The following is a 15,880-nucleotide window of genomic DNA, read 5'->3' as shown; positions in this document are numbered from 1 at the left end:
CCCGCCGCGGCAGCAGCCATGGGGCCGCGGGAGCCGCGCCGCCGGCTGGAGGCGGTGCTCGGCGCCCTCTACGACTTGGGTGGGTACGCGGGGCCGTGCCGGGCGCGGCGCCGGCACCACGATCCTCCCTGGGGGCCGGGGAAGGGAGGGGAGGCGGGCCGGGCGTGGGCGCTCTGGAGCGGCGGCGGCGCGGAGCTGACCCACGGCATGTGCTCGGCACAGGTGAGGAGCCCGGCGACGCTCGGGGCGCTGCGGAGGACGGCGATGCGAGAGCAGTGCCGCTGTCGGCGGAGAAAGACGAGGAGGAGGATGAGGAAGAGAGACGAGAGCCACAGCAGGGCGGGCGGCGCGGGGCCCGCGACTTCTTCGGGGATTTGCGGGCCGAGCTGAGCGCGGCCGGCGCTGCCCCGCCGCCCCCCGCCGCCAGGCCCGCCGTGGAGGTCGTGGTGTTCCGCGGGAGGAAGAGGAAGGAGCGGCACGGCCCCTCGGCAGCGCCCGCCGGCGGAGCACAGGTAGAGCCGGCAGGGCGGGGGGTCCCCGCTGCCCCCGAGCCGCCCCTGTCCCAAGGGAAGGAGCCTTGCCCGTGGGGCGGGATGCGCTCCCGGGACGCGGCACCAGCCCCACCCTGCCCTGCCCGGGTTTGTCCCTCTTGCTGATGCCGCTGCCTGGAAATCCGGATGCTTTGGCCATCCTCGTGCTCAGCTCGACGGCATCTATTCCTGCTGATTTCCAGCTGGGCTGCTGGAAACAGGGGCAGGATGAAGCAGGGGAGGGGGCAGGACTTGACCATTTTTTTCAATTTCAGAAGATCTCTGGATAAGAATCCTGTATTTGAAATATGCGCATTTCAGCAAAATAGATGGATTTGCCGGCAGGCCTGATGTTATGGCAAGAAGTGAAAGAAATGGAAAGCAAATCCTCTTGGTTACTTCAGTGCCCAGGAGTTTTGTGTGCTGCAGTGGGCTATTGACAAGCAGCATTTGTCTCGGAGGATCGGTGTTGGGTAGTCGGTGGGGGAAGGCGTGACAGCTTTAGGTCTCAGTCCTCTAGTTTGGTTTGCCGCTGCTGAACTGCTTTGCAGTGCAGTTTTGCACTGGCGAAAACCCTAGCTGTTGCTTCAACAAGGTCTGGATACGTTTTGCTGGAAGCTGAGCAGAAAGGTTGATTGGTCTCTAGATTTTATGGCTTCTCTGGTTGTTTTCCTTGAGTTGTCTCTATAACATCAGAAGCCGAATCTAAAATAAGCTTTGATGAGCTAACAGACGGCTGTCTGGAATTCAGAGAGACTTACTTATCTTGGGGGTTTGATTGCTTGGAATTGGGAACTTCAAGAGATTCAAGCAGTTGTTTGAATCCATAACCTTTTGTGCTTTTTCAGCACGTTTTCCTCTAAAAATGTTATTAAGTTTTTTATAGCTAAAGTTTTTCTACCTGAAAATACTGGTGTTAGGCTTGTTAGCAAAATGCTCTGAAGGTAACTGGGTTTATTTGTGGTTGAAATAGCAATTCTATATAGAAGCCTTGGCAGAGCTTAGAGGAGTTTGGCCGTGGTGGATGCAGAGGGAAGCCCTGGTGTAACCCTTGGGCCTGAACCTGACTCACTGTGCCCCGAGGTCCTGGAGAGTGAAAAGGAAATACGTGAAAAGTATTTCAGTTAAGCTTTAATGCTTATGTAGTACTCCTGTTTCCTCTGAGTGGAATGTACCCTTGGGAGGAAACAGGGAAGGTGAACCGGGTAATCTCTTGAACAGATGGCAGTTTGCTTGGGAGTGGGCAGAGCTTCCACTCAGAGCGGTGGCTCAGCACATCCTCCCTGAAATCAGAGAGCAGACAGTCTGAAATAACCCTGGGAGATTTGTAACTGCTCCACAGTGTCCCAGGTGGGACACTCCTGTAATGGGCAAGCATGGAACCCTCTCCCTGGAGACTCTGTGTTTCTTTTTCTTTCTAGGATATAGTATGTTCCCCCTGGAGAGTCCCCCTCCAAACTGAGAATTGCTGATGACAAGTCTCTGTGTACCCGTGGAGTAGAAAAGATGTCGTTCTCACTGGGCTCATTTTGAGCAAGTACTTTCTTCAGCCTGCACTAAGTGGGTTCTGCCATTTGCTGACAGTGCACCCTTTGGAGCATTTCTTTGGCATCAGTGAAGCTGGATATGGACACTAATATATGTCCATGCAGTTGGGAATTAACCTTGTTCTGTGTGTGGCCCCAGCTATGAGTGCATGTGCTGTTACTGCTGCACTGTCTGAAAAAAAATGACTTAAAATTCATGTCCTATCCTACACTAGCTGTTTGGTATGGGTTTGGAAATGGAAATGTGAGTGATGCATAGCTCACATGTGTCAGTTTTTGTTTTACTTACCTAGAAAACTGCCGTTGAAACTGTCTCTTTTAATAGATCCGGGTAATAAAGCTAGAAAAAAATACTGCTGGAAACCTGTGTATTATTCCACATAACTGACTTTACATTTCAGTGCTTTTCAAAAAGCTATCCCAATCAGCATTTAAACTGGTGTTACTTGTCCTATTAATTTGAAATGTTTTGTTCTGTTTATAGACCCAAATAGTGAATGAAGAGAAAAATACAGTCAGACAAGAATTTAACTTTGAAAAGGTAAGTCAGTAGAATCAGACTAATGTCACTAGTTTAGTGTGCAGTTATGTGTATGTGTGTACTTGAGAAAGCTATGGTGGGACTGATGGGAAACCCTTCCAGAAATGGCTGTTTCTTGTAGGTGAGGATTTCCTAATTGGTAGTTCTGGCTGCATGCCATGCCAAAGGAGGAGCAGGCTGGCAGCAGTCAACTTCCCAGAGTGGAGAGGTGTGCTGCAACTTCATGGCCTTTCTTTCTGATCTTCCAATGAGAATTTGAGGGGGATGTGTAAAGGTGCTTCAGTTCCCATAATGTTTAGCATAGTTCTTTCAGCCCTATGGTGTTAAATCTCTGACATCTCATGGGGGAAGGAAAAAAGGTGTACTGGCATCTGTTTTTGAAACAACAAATAGCTTTTTCCATTTGTCTTTTGATTCTAATCTGTTCTTACATGAGGATAACTAGCATTGGTCACCTTTAGCTACTAATTTGTTTACAGATCTATGCAAGCTGTTTTGTGTGCCTAATCTCTGCTCAGGGATGTGCTATGATCCAATGAAATCTCTCACTGGAGATTCTGCATGGCGCTCTGAACTGCTAAGAAGGGTGGGGATTTAATCATTGATTTTAAAAAGATCATTAGTGGTTAAAGGATTCATTAGTGGTTTTGTGCCAAGGTATGCTTGTAGTGTTAACTCTGCATATGTGTGTAGTCAAACCACCATCCGTGTTTCTCAGTGGTTAAGTGCTCATTTTTTACATGGAGGAGATCCATACCATGTGTTACTCTGTGTGAAACTAGGAGAATTGAAAATTGTCCTGCTGACAGTCCTCACCATCCAGAGATTAGCTGGACAGCATTAACTGCTCTGCAGTATAGCTCAGAACTCAATTTTATTTTAAAGCACTCCAATTTCCAGTATTAGCCAGGATTTCCTCAGGAGTATGACTTTGTTGCACTCTGCTAGGCATTACTTTACAAGCTGAACATTATGAAATGCATTTTCTCTAACGTTCTAGGCTCGCCTGGAAGTGCACAAGTTTGGAATCACTGGCTACAAGAAGCAAGAGCAACGTGCTTGGGAACGGGAGCGAGCTATCATGCTGGGCGCCAAGGTAATTGTACCTTGGTTTGTGCTGGAGGTCTCCCAGTTGCTACAGTGCAGAAAAGCAGTAAAGAACATGAGGGGCTTTGGTATTACTCTTTTAAAACACAAAATTCCCTGCCCTGACGCTTTTCTCACTTCATCTTTACTTTTATCATTTGTTCTGTCTTATGTTTTCTGTAGATGATTAGAAAATTAGTATGGTTGTGTTACCAGGGAGGTAGTATAGATGAAATATGAACGATCAGGCTGAAAAACAATATTTACTAATTTTTTATCAGGCCATTCAAAACAGGGGCTCACTTTTTAAAACTTCATTCTCACAGTGAGTTAAAGATTTTATTTTTTCATAACTAGTGTAAAAGGAAAAAATAGTGGTTTAGGTGTTTTTAGGTAGTGGGTTGTTTTTTTTTTTGCTTAGAGTGTGTGCGTAAACGTTGTAAAACTGGTAACAGAACCTTATTGTCTCTCTCTGCTGTCTTTACCAAGAAAGATACAATTTGTGACTACCTAATGGCTCCTAAGTCCATTCTTCTCCCCCAAAAAGAAATAAGCATTTTTAATGTTTTGCCACCACCACGTGAAAAATACTGCACTCTGTGCAAGTGTGTGAATAATTTTTCAACCTATCTGAAAACTGAATCAGCAGTATCCCTCCCAATCTTTGTTTCAGCCCCCCAAAAAGGCACGTGTGAACTACAAGGCTTACCAAGAGAAACTGAAAGAGAAAAAAGCAGTGAAGGATGCTAATAAGGAAAAGGTTTGTGTGAAATTTTCTGTATAAAAGGCATGTGTAGGAGCCAGCCCAAGAACCTGAGAGATAATGCCTCAGGTGCAGGAGGAGTGCCCGAGCTTGACACCTGCTGCTCCCTGTGGTTTGGGCTCCTGGCTCCCACAGGATTAATCTCACTGGTAAAAGCTGGTTGTGTTCAGTATGAAGGCACAGAGTTAGGCTTGTGTTGTGGTCAGTTTCACTGCCTCACCCTTCCAGGCTGATAGACTGGTGACACAAAATCAGCAGGGGTTTTTTTTATCCTTTCCTCTTAAGAGGAAACAAAGTGGTCCCCAATTAAAGTTTGTTGCATGTTGTCTAACCACAGAGAGCCGGATCTTCAACTGCTTTTTTATCAGCACAATTCCATCTAGGATCTTACTCATTATTTAAAGCAAGGGTGAGGCTTCTGTTGCATCCATCCTCTAGCACAGCCCATCTGGCTCTAAGCCTGCTCTCTGCCTCCCTATGGAGCCTTATCACGTAGGTGGGAGCAGGCTGGTGGGGCCAGTAATTGCTCTATCAGCCGGTTTCCTGCCACCTTCTTTCCCAGGGACCTACTTCTCCTCCTCTGTCATGTGGCTCAAAGTGCATCCAGTGCATGACCAGTCACAGCTGTACCCTGTTATTTGACAGCTGCCCTCAGCTGGGTGACAGGACACACCTGCCTGGTAGCAAGTCCCTCTTCTGACCCTGGGATCTGTCACATGCCCAAGAAGGAAGCCTCTGCTTTTGCACGTGGCAAGGACAGCACATTGGTTGTGAGTGGGCTGTACTTGCCATAAGGTGTTAGGACGGGCTCTGGGCACTCCTGGCAGTGGCTCCATAATGTGTTGCATCACTTGTTCTGTCAGGTCTCCCAGCTTAAGTGCCTGCTGCTCTGTGAAGCAAAGGCTATTTACTACGTGTTATTTGTGCAGGTGGTTAAAATATGTGTCTTTAAAAACAGGAGCATAAAGGTGATTCTCTGAAAAAGAAGAAGAAGCAGAAAGAGCAGAAGGAGAGGTGAGGTGATTTTAACATGGTCTCCCCAGTGTATCTCCCCTATGTAATTGCACAGTCTTACTCCTGAAATCATGCACGTTACAGTGCAACAAAATTCTCCAAGTGCTGAGCTCCTCAAAAAATGGTGACAGTGCTCTGTGCCTAGCAGTTCCAGAGGCTTCAGTTCCACAGCTTTACTTGAAAGTATGCCAGTTCTGCCTCAACACGTCTTAAGACTGCAGAGTCCTTAAGACTCTGTAAGCTGGAGGTCAGAGGGATGAAAATCCCTGTGTGCAGACTCATGAGACACCACTTGCTGAGAGCATTTGCCCCAAGAAATAATTTCTGCAAAGTACAGGCTACAGAGCCTTGAAAGTGAGCTGACATTTTCTAATTCTAGTGCAGCAGGTTCCCTCTATACTCTGTCTTCCTTCTCTATCCAAAAACCTTTGCATTTCTAAACATTTAAAAATGTAAATCATGCTGTGGTGTGCTAGAAATTTTGCATGTCTATGAAGGAAAAATGTTCTGAAGTCTTTACATGCTATGGTTTGGTACTCCATAATACCTAACTCTGCATAAATAGATGACTTTTCCACCATATTAAGTGTTTACGTGTGTTTCTGCTGTTTATTTTAATGACTGTTTTTCCTCTCCCTGTTTCAGGAAGGCCAAAAGGAAGAAATCAGTGCCTAGCATTTGGCCTGCAGGACAAGTTGGAAAATTCAGAAATGGGACCTTGATTCTGCAAAGCCGTGACATAAAGAAAATTAAATCATCTAAAGTTAGCAAATGAACTTCATGATAGAGAGTGAAATGGACAATATGCATAAGAGAATTCACATTGCTACCAACACAGACTTCTGGGGCCTTTTGCCTATCCACCATATCCTAATTTTTTAATCTTATTTGTTGTTGCAGGATTTTTCTGTACCATTCTGCCTTGGGATGAATATTAGAATTTACCATTTTATAAATAAAAATCAGAGTTCTTATTAAGAAGGTTATACAGGCTATTTTTATTTTTATTGTTTTTGTCGAATCAGCTTCTTGGCTGTAAGTAAAATACTCATTTGATTCATAAATTAATGGATTAATATATATATAGCTTTAATTTCATATAGAAGGAATATAGAAAAAGCAGTATCTTACTCACTCTGAACCAGAAGTAGGTGTTCTCCAAACATTTATTGGACATAAATCAGTTTCTGTATCCTTATGGATTATTAGTGGATTTATGCATATGCATATTATGCATTATGCAGTGGAACTGCACAGTGATTTTTCTGTCCAGTAAAACCTCTTAATGTTTCAAAACTACCTGCTTTGGAGTGAAAATAATCTTTTTCTGAAGTTTTTTCCCAGGCAAGCATTACACACTCATCTTGTATATCTCTGTAGAGATCTCCAAATAAGCACTTTGGAATAGTGGTTTGGTGGCTTTTTAAAACAAAACCATGTAAGACTGAACCAAATGAGCATGGACACTCAATAGCTGCTGGTTGTTCCCAGTTAAGTTGTGTTTGCTTGGATTCCATGCCTCTAAAGCCTTTTCTATGAAATCTTTACCAAAACTGCCTTTTGGTGCTATTTGGATTTCAGCAGTCTGGTGTTTCTGGAACAACACAGTTAATCTCCTGTAGCTAAATATTTTATTTTGGTGCTTTTGAAAAAATATTTTATTTTGGTCCTTTTTTTTAAAGTCTATCCATTAGAGATGGCAATTGTTAGTAACATTTGCAAAATGAAAGTTCAGTATTTTAGGGGGAGACAAAGAGAAGGATAACTTAAATGATGGAGTTTGTTCTGTGCTGTATGGAGATGTGGAGGGAAGGAAATGAACCCTTACTGCAGAAACCTGTTCTAGGTGTACTGGTATCCCTGTGGACTGGGAGCCTGAGGAAGGTGATCCCTGAGCCCAAGGTCTGTGTCAGCTTGCAGCAGGTAAATAGAGCGGCACATCAGAGGCTGCCCCCCTCCCAGGATGGGGAAGTGTTCGGGGATAGGGAGAGCCACACCGCAGATAGGGATGCTTTCTGGCACGCTGCTTCCCCCACACCTTCCACCTTGCAGATCCTGGAGAAGGGCTCTGCCAGCACAGAGTGGACCAAGAGGAGGGAGAGGGCTTGGAGGGATCAAATGCCAGATAAAAAGCAGAAGGGAGTGTTTCTGGAGCCATGTAGGAAGAGAAGGGGTGGGCAGAGTTTGGTTGCTAAATGCTATTATCACATTTCATAATTGCATCATTTGATTTCTTCTTACTCAGTATTGGTTGCAAATTCAAACTGGAATTAAGATTCCTGTCTGCTTACAGACTTAATGACTTATTTGACATTAGAGAAATGCCAAATCACAATGGCGTGTAAAGGTGTAACCACTAAGAAGAATTTAGTACAGAGCATCAAGACTTGTTGAGGCAACAGATGGGCTTTGGATGTTGTAGGATAACCTGTATTTTGCAACTCCTGGTTAATCCTTGAGTTTAGTTTTTACTGCTCACTTCTTGATAAAGTTTTGTTCAGTTCACTTTGCATATGGTATGAGACTTTATGTTCTCCATCAGCTTCAGTAAGTTAGAATGTTCACTTTCTACCTCCACAGCTCCCAAAAGGTTTTTGGGAGTGAAACTTGGTCAGAATGGAGTGTAATTTTTGCAGTCGAGCTTGAAAGATCTATAAAAAGTTGAAAAAAAATGAGTTCTTAAACTAAAATGTTGAAAACTGAAATGCCAGGTGGACAGTGGAACATGAAAGTTTTTGGGGGAAGGAAAAGAAAAGTTTATCCGAAGTTTTGCGTTTTCACACTTGTTTAATGGGTGTATGATTTATGTAAGGTTTCTGTTACATGGGGATTTTTCATATTATGTCTCCAAGGTGTTTTGAGCTGGGCATGCTACATTCTTTTGGAATGCTGTGCTCAGGTGAACACGGTACTTTCAGTCCTGTTTTGTTACTAGATGCATCAACAACACTGGCAAACGAGACTGTTGAGAACCTGTTGCACCTAGTGTTTCTTCGGGCTGGTGTGTGTTTGTGATGGAGACTATGCAAGTATACCAACAGCAAGCTGTGTCGGTTTTGGAGCATGTGCTGATACATGAAAGCCAGTATTAACTGAAAAACATTGATTATGTAAAGAGGAGAGCAGGGCACATCTTACTTTCCCTCTGCAGCTGCATAGAGGAATGAGGTATAAAGGAAGAACTCAAGGATTTCTCCTTATCTGCTCTCTTTCTCACGCCTTTTCCTACCGCAGTTATCTTTATTCCCTGTTTCCCTATGTGTTAAACCACATGAGATTATCTTGTTTTCCCAGTCAAACCCTTTACCTTGAAGGAGTTGATGACAAGTTGTGTTTTTTGCAGGAGGCAAAAAGAAAGGCTGTGATTAATGGTGTCTCCACACTGTTGTCTGTACTTTCTCCTGACTGTGTTGGCTGGGTTCCTGTTTCTTTGCCTGGTGCTGCTGTTGCTGTGTCAGAATGCTTTGTTCTGCCTTACTGACAGACACGTGTGAAGGTTGTGTAGCTCTGTGAGTACCTTTCTGCAGGGGATGGGTGTGCTGCCTCTGAAGCACTGTTGAGTCTCTCTGCTCCCATCTGCCTGAGAGGGCTGTGCAGCTCCAAGGCTATCGGTCATTTCAAACCATCTCACAAAGTCTGTGTCGTCCCTGCCCTGACAAGATTTCTCTGCCCAGTCTTTTACCCAAGGGGCTTTCCAATGAGAACCTACTGGTGCTATGGTTCTTTCCAGCCTGTGCTTATTCCAGTCTTGGAAACTTCTGGAGACTGGGTGATTTCCCAAAGTGTCTAAGGTGTATCCCAGGTGTTCTATAACCAACATGAGCCAGAGCTAGTGGAGTGGTGCTGAGAAAGAGAGGTGTTTCATGCCACTGAATCAGGGTATGTCTGAATTTGAGGCACAGATGGTTGCTCTGAGGAGGGACACTCTTGGCTTTCTCCATTTACTGGATTATTCTTCACTGTGGTAAGAAAGGAGTATTAACAATAGGAGATAGGCATGCGAACTGTATGAATGCCTCTTCAACATAATGGCATCATATTTTGTAATCATAATTTGTAATAATAAATAGGGCACTGATGCTGGATTTGTTGGCAATGTTATAAGAATTTATTTAGAAACTGTAGAACAGCATAAACTTATATGTCAGGTTTTCAAAAAGGGTAATAATAGTAATAATACACAAAGTTTTAGTTGGACCAAAAGACAAAAAGCAGTTTGTTTCTAATTCAAAAAATACAAACGTTTGCTACAGGTACAAAATTATAAAAAGTTTGTATTTTCCTCTTGATCTGGTGACAGACACATATAGCAGAGATGTATATTTCACCAGCTCCAAATTCATATAAGCTATGGGAAATGACAGTAAAGAAAAAAAAATGTTGTAGTTAAGAAAACATAGAAACAACTTCTTGTCTTTCATTTAATTGGAATGGAATACCATTTTCTTATTCCTTTGCAGTTTTTTTAGTTGCCAACATTTAAATTTGTGTTACTCATGCTTCATATAACAATCAGAAATAACAGCAGGTTTACCTCATGCATTTATTTTTAATGTTCATCACATAATGTCTTCTCACCATGCTACCTAGGAAGGTTAGTGTTTTTATTGACAACATTTAATGGAGGTGGAGGATAAAGGAATGCAATCAGGATCCAGGAATATTTCTATCTACTGCTTCACAAGAAAATGTTAGAAATTCTCCAATTAGCATAAAAAATAATTTTTTAATTAATTCTGCTTGGAATTCTGTTTGCAATAACAAATGCAACAAAAAGGTTGTTTAACAGAAGGGGAAAATGCTGCTGAGTGCCTCTGTCAGTGAAACACACATCTGTCTTCTGTATTGTGCAAAGATGCAGGAGCCCCACACATCTAGTCTCTGAGGTTTGCATATGGGCTTCTGCACCTGAGAAGACCAAGTGTGTCCTATTAATGATGGATTTGTGCTTCAGCCTGCTGCTCCAGCTGGCTGTGTGTGCAGCATTCAGTAGAGCTGGGCAGAGGAACCACCAGAAATGTTGTCAGTAAAAACTAGCAGCAGCTCACTTTTTTTTCTTAAAAAAAAAAAAAAAAGTTAAAATGAAAGGACTCTATCTTTGCCTGGTAATTTTCAGTGACAAGTGCCCTTTACATGTGCAATGTGTTTGATTTGTAACTGTAATCTCCCTTCCAAAGTTGATCTAGCCAAGATGCTTGGTGTTTTCATATTATCTTGCCTGGTTCAAAATTGAATGCTTGGTTTTGCTATTCAAGCAGAATGCTGCAAAGCTGGTAAGGCCTGAGATAAGGTCTTAACAACTCTCCTTCTTCATCTTTCTGTTTGTGACCAAAGGACGTACTAGATGGCACCAGAAAGCTGCTGTTCCCAGGTTGTGGAATTTTGCTCCCTTCTCACAGGGACAGGTGATCTGAATTGTGGTCCAGAAATGCACTTCCTCTTGTTGGCAGTTGCAAACAGAGTGTTTTTCATACAACGGTGATGGCAGCTTAGCCTTAATCTCATCTCCCTTACCTTAAGACCTATTATCATGTAAGAAAGAAAAAAAAACAAACAAAAACAAAAAGCAAAGCTGCATCTCACATTTCTTCTTGCTCTAGAACAACTGGGAAACCAGAGTATGGGGCGCTCTCTGCCATCTTTGCTAACTATGCTGCTTTGAGGAAAAAAAGTGAAATAAAAAACAACTTGCACAGCACTACCACAGAACTCTATCACCAGCCAAGAACAAACTACAGCAATACACTATCATGGCATTATTTACAACATGATGGAACGTTATGCATATAATAAATTACATTTAATACTTTTAAACTCTGATAAATGTAAGCTCATGCTTATTTATTTTGTTCAGTCCAATATATTTTCCTCTATGTATTTTAAGTGCATAGGCAAGTATGGGAGGTGACAGTGCTGTTTGCCTATCTTTTCTATGTTTTTAGAAGCCAAATAGCTTTCCAAATTTGTAATGCATCACAGTATGCTACTGTCCTCACTGAGATTTATTTTATAGCACATGCCTTTCCACAGCAGAAGGAGCAAGGGATTGTCAGCTTACATGTGTGCTTATATTGACATTAAGTCTTACTAAGACATCTTGTGAGCACTTTTCAAATTGATGAGGGAAAAGAAGGAAGTAGAATTTGTATAGCATTGCATGTCTTGGGAAGTCTGACAGTGCTCCTGAACTTAATGGAAATTGCAGAGGAAAGAGGCAGGAGGAAAGTTTACAGAAGGTAAAGGCTGGGGCTCCCAGGGGAGGTGAAAACAGCCTTTTGTTGCTCTGCAGGACAGAAAGTTCAGCTGCTGTATTTATTTTGCAGCTGTTCAGAGGTTCCATACTGGTGTGTGCAGAAGTCAAGCTTTGTTTTGTTAATAAGGGGAGGGCTATTTGTGTTTTGGTGGTTTTATTTAAACATCAAGTCAATTTATGGCTACCTTGTGTGGGCTCTGTACCATAGTGGATTTGATTTATCCCAGTGCAAAGGCTTTGCTCTCCTGCTTCTTGTAAGAAGCAACCTGGCCTCTAGGAGCTGAAGAGTCCCATGACAGGCAGCTTTGTGTGGGCCCAGGTGCCAGAGGAGCTTGGAGCCCCAGAGAGCTGCAGAAGAGATCTCTGAGAGATCAAAGGGAAGAAGAGCACTCAAAGTGGTTCCCTTGGGTATCTATGCCGCTCTTGTGCTCTCTGGGTTCTCCCTGGACACTCAGCAACACAGTTTCTGCAGCGACTAAAGGCTGACTCCCTCCTAAAGAAAGGATTTGGAGGAAACAAAGGGACATAAGGGACGTTATAGATAAAGAATGTGCAAACTGCTGGGTTTATAATGACATGGACCTTAAGGAAGTTGCCTGCAAAGAAGGAAACTACCTCCAGCCGGAGCAGAGAAGGGGGTGTGCCCCACCTTTCCCCTTTGTTCTGCAAAGGTAAAATTCTGCCCTGCTTTGTGTTCAGATGGCCCCTGCATGCTCTGCATAAATATTCATGTGTGGAGCTGTTAGCTTCCTAGAGTAATTTTAATTACTTGAGCGTTATTTCTGTTAATCGAACAATGAAAATGTATCCAGCTGAAGTCACTAGAGTGCACTGTACGAGGATAACTGGTTTATTGCTACAGGCCATGCCAAATATAAATCCTTGATTGTGTACACAACCAACACATGCAAACACTTTGTTTACTTTTTGACCTAGGGTAAAGTAGCCTTACTAATGCAGGTAGCCTACTTCTAACTGTATTCCTTTTAACTTATTTGCATTTCTGCTAGGTTTAAAAGGACTATAATGGTAGCTACCCCACTTTTGTGAATGTTAGAGTGCATAGAGGGTAAAATCCGAGCTTCTCTACTCACTGTTCCTACCTACTATCCACAAATTCATTAGAAAATAACAACATGTCACTCAATGTGTTCTTCCCAAGTATAATACACCAGGAACCAACACCAAAGCAACTATGAAAACGAAAACTGAGTACTGCAAACACTTCTAAAACCCATTCAGAATTAATTTTAAACATCTGGCAATGGTTGAAGATTGGAAAGATGTAAATTCATTTGAGTTTCCTTTACAGAAGTTTGGGAGTAAAGACAAAGGATCTGTCTCAAAACAAATGATGCCCTGTCTTTTATAATACAAGTGAAAGTGGAGTGCCTTCCATATTAAAATTATCACAGGATGTTTCCCAATATAAAAAACTATGTGCAATTTATGTACAATATTCCCATACACTACTCTGACTGGCAATACTCAAAGCCAATGCTATGATTGCAACTGTTAGGTTGATAGAAGAGCACACTTAAGAGGAAATTGGGGGTCTGGTAGCGTTCTAGCTGAGGTAGGTTAAAACAGACCTGCTAATTAGAAAATCTTGCATGAGTTCATATGGTATTGAATGAAACCGAAGGTTATAACACAGTTGGTCTCTGACAGTCTTTACAAAACCAAGATAAGCATAGCACAGTTATTCCATTGTCTACAAGTTTACTAATACAATCCATTCCAGACTTCAAAGGAAGTACTGTTGCTTCCTCACTTAAAACCATGTTATTTTTTTTCCATCGTTGGTTTTATTTCCTGCTTCAGTCTTGACGTTGCTGAAGGTGCGCTGCTGTTCCACAGGAGAGGTGGGCTACGGGATGCTTGGTTGGTTATAGGCAGCAGGATGGTAGACTGCTTTGTGTCTGTGCAATGGCCCAGTTCTGTTCTGGGCTGCCTTTCCCTTCCCACAAGGGCTGTGAAGTGGGATGACCCATGGGAGGATTCTGGCTGCTTTGCCACAGGGGAGCCCTGCCATCACTCAGTACTACCTAAGTGATGTGCTCCAGACAGAGACCAGAAGTGGGCCTGCAGTAGGGTATCTGGGGGCTGGCAGGCTGCCTGAATGCAGGCCTGGGCTGTTTGTCCTGTGGCTGTGCTTTAATGCAAAGCAGTAAGCTGGATTTTGGTTAGAATATTTGTTTTCAGGTTTAATAATTACATGCCTGATAACAATATGTGTGTGCGTATATGTATGCTTGAAGAGGAAAACTTGTATAAGCAGCAGGATTTTAAAAAAGGAAATAGTAACTACATTGATAGGATTTGAGAGGTTATGCTTTTCTTGTTTGATAGCACCACACTTCTATGGGGTTAGAGTGACAAGAGTCCAAGATGTCACGGGCTCACCAAGTCTGCTGCATCTCATCCTCACGCATTGCCACTATACACACACACACACCTGCACATGTTAACTGGGTTCAGAGGAAATGAAGCACACAGGCAAAGCGATGTTTGGTTGCCTGACAACTGCATGCAGGTGACAGTGCCACGGCTGTGGGAAAAGATCACTGCCAGTCAGACTCCAGTTGTCACGGGCAGCACCTGAAATTGCTGCTCGTTTTCGTGGGAGATGCCAGGCACAGGTTGAGTCTTGCAAAAGATTTATGTCCCAATCCAAAAAAATTCTTAGGGACAGGTTCTGTATTACTGCTATTAATCTCTCTCAAGTGTTTCATTAGGACCAAGACATTAATTAGCTCACAGTAATCTAATAGAAAATTAAGGCTTCAGATCTCAAAGCTACATTGGAACTACAGCTGCACAGGTTTTATCAGGATCAAGGCTGGAAAGCAGCATTTCTCAATGGGGGAGACTTTGCATGTGCCACATTTAAATAAATCTCTTATCACTTCAGTTCAAAGGAATCTCCCATGCACTGTATTTCAAGAGTTGTGCTGATAACCACAATCAGATCTTCTGTAAGTGTTTCCATAGTCACGTCTAAATAACAAACACTAAAATGCATCAAGGATGTTTTTCTTTCGACTTTCTGTATCTGAATTCTGCATGTATCATGGTGTCAGCTAAAATGAGCCCAACTATTTCATGGCAGCGTTTGGGAACCAGTCTTGTTCTCATTGCAGATAATAAGATCTGCCACTGAATTCTAAGGGGACATTATCCTATAGCTTACTGCAGCCTAGAGCCAGAAGGAATAATTCATGGTCATTTGAGCCCCTGAATGTAATTGACAACCAGGAATTCTTGAGCATATAACCTCTGCTTCAGCTGTCAAAACATATGCTTTCTTTATTTAAGGACTTCAGGTGGCAAGGGAATCCAGTTTGTATACTGGTAAACTGCTCCAACATCCATTGTCCTTCAGCCTCACCCATTTTTTCCAGCATCCCTAATATTTAAGCACAAATCCAGCCATGAGAGAGAAAATACACTCATTTAACCTTTTGCTTTACAGATGTGTCCGTGTGTGTGTGTGCCCATGAGTGTACATACGTATGCAATGCAGAGTAGATATGTTCAGGTACCCATCTGCAGTCGAGTGCCAGTCCAGTGGATGTGCTTGCTATGGCTGTTTAATTGAAAATGGAGTGGCCTAGCTCTAACCAGCCAATTATTCGGTGAGCAGCGTGCTGCACAGTGTTTTAAGTCAGGGAAGAGGATGCTTTTTTACTGACTTACTGAAAAGTGCCAAAACACACTGAGAAAGCTTACAGAATCCAGCACAGTGTCAGATGGGGGCTTCATTAGTTGTTGGGCAACTTGGGCTGTTTTATAGATTGTGGCACCTCCAGTCCTGTGTGCAGGGTCACCTGCACAAAGAAGAAATAACATTAGATTCAAAACCGAGACATGCAAATGCAAAGAGCATTTGTGAAGCAAAGTGCAGGTAAATGACATAGAAAGGGCTGTGGGACCACAGGTCCGAGTTTAAATCAAGACTATCAGTGGAGATGGCATCTAGTCTTTGAAATAAACAAGTCTCCTTCCTCCTTCCCTCCTGAATACTTTGGGACCGAGAAGCAAGGTGTCTGTATCTTTTCCCAAATCTAGCCACCAGTTGTAGTTGTACCAGCTGCTTGCTAGGTACAAGGTGGATGGGATCTCTGCAGGAGGGACCCCAAGTGC

The 15,880-nt window shown here is 43.1% G+C and overlaps 2 protein-coding genes across 13 annotated transcripts in view; one reads left to right on the top strand and one right to left on the bottom strand.

Annotated features, from left to right (window-relative positions):
- Positions 1 to 18: 18 nt before the first annotated feature.
- C3H1orf131 (chromosome 3 C1orf131 homolog) lies at positions 19 to 6,772 on the top strand. Its single transcript, XM_058835716.1, has 6 exons — positions 19 to 222; positions 2,562 to 2,618; positions 3,619 to 3,714; positions 4,378 to 4,464; positions 5,426 to 5,481; positions 6,127 to 6,772. Exons 1-6 carry the CDS (start codon positions 19 to 21, stop codon positions 6,254 to 6,256), a joined length of 630 nt encoding a protein of 209 aa, XP_058691699.1. The 3' UTR covers positions 6,257 to 6,772.
- An 8,585-nt stretch (positions 6,773 to 15,357) lies between these two features.
- The window catches only part of TRIM67 (tripartite motif containing 67), a 33,208-nt gene continuing 32,685 nt past the window's right edge, over positions 15,358 to 15,880 (bottom strand). For all 12 annotated transcript variants that reach the window (XM_058835402.1, XM_058835403.1, XM_058835404.1 and 9 more), the window contains one exon: positions 15,358 to 15,564. In XM_058835402.1, coding sequence (XP_058691385.1) covers positions 15,499 to 15,564 — 66 coding nt within the window. In that variant the 3' untranslated portion in view covers positions 15,358 to 15,498. The remainder of the gene's footprint in view (positions 15,565 to 15,880) is intronic.

The sequence above is a fragment of the Poecile atricapillus genome, chromosome 3 (assembly GCF_030490865.1).
Source record: "Poecile atricapillus isolate bPoeAtr1 chromosome 3, bPoeAtr1.hap1, whole genome shotgun sequence".
In the NCBI taxonomy this organism is placed as follows: Eukaryota; Metazoa; Chordata; class Aves; order Passeriformes; family Paridae; genus Poecile; species Poecile atricapillus.
Note: the sequence above shows the minus strand (reverse complement) of the source record. Positions and strands in the feature narration are given on the sequence as shown.

Bases quoted from the DNA above. Each gene is read 5' to 3' on its own strand.
- C3H1orf131 (XM_058835716.1), top strand. From the start codon at position 19: ATGGGGCCGCGGGAGCCGCGCCGCCGGCTGGAGGCGGTGCTCGGCGCC. The intron at 223-2,561 runs GTGAGGAGCCCG...TTCTGTTTATAG, and splicing joins ACGGCATGTGCTCGGCACAG to ACCCAAATAGTGAATGAAGA. The intron at 3,715-4,377 runs GTAATTGTACCT...TCTTTGTTTCAG, and splicing joins CTATCATGCTGGGCGCCAAG to CCCCCCAAAAAGGCACGTGT.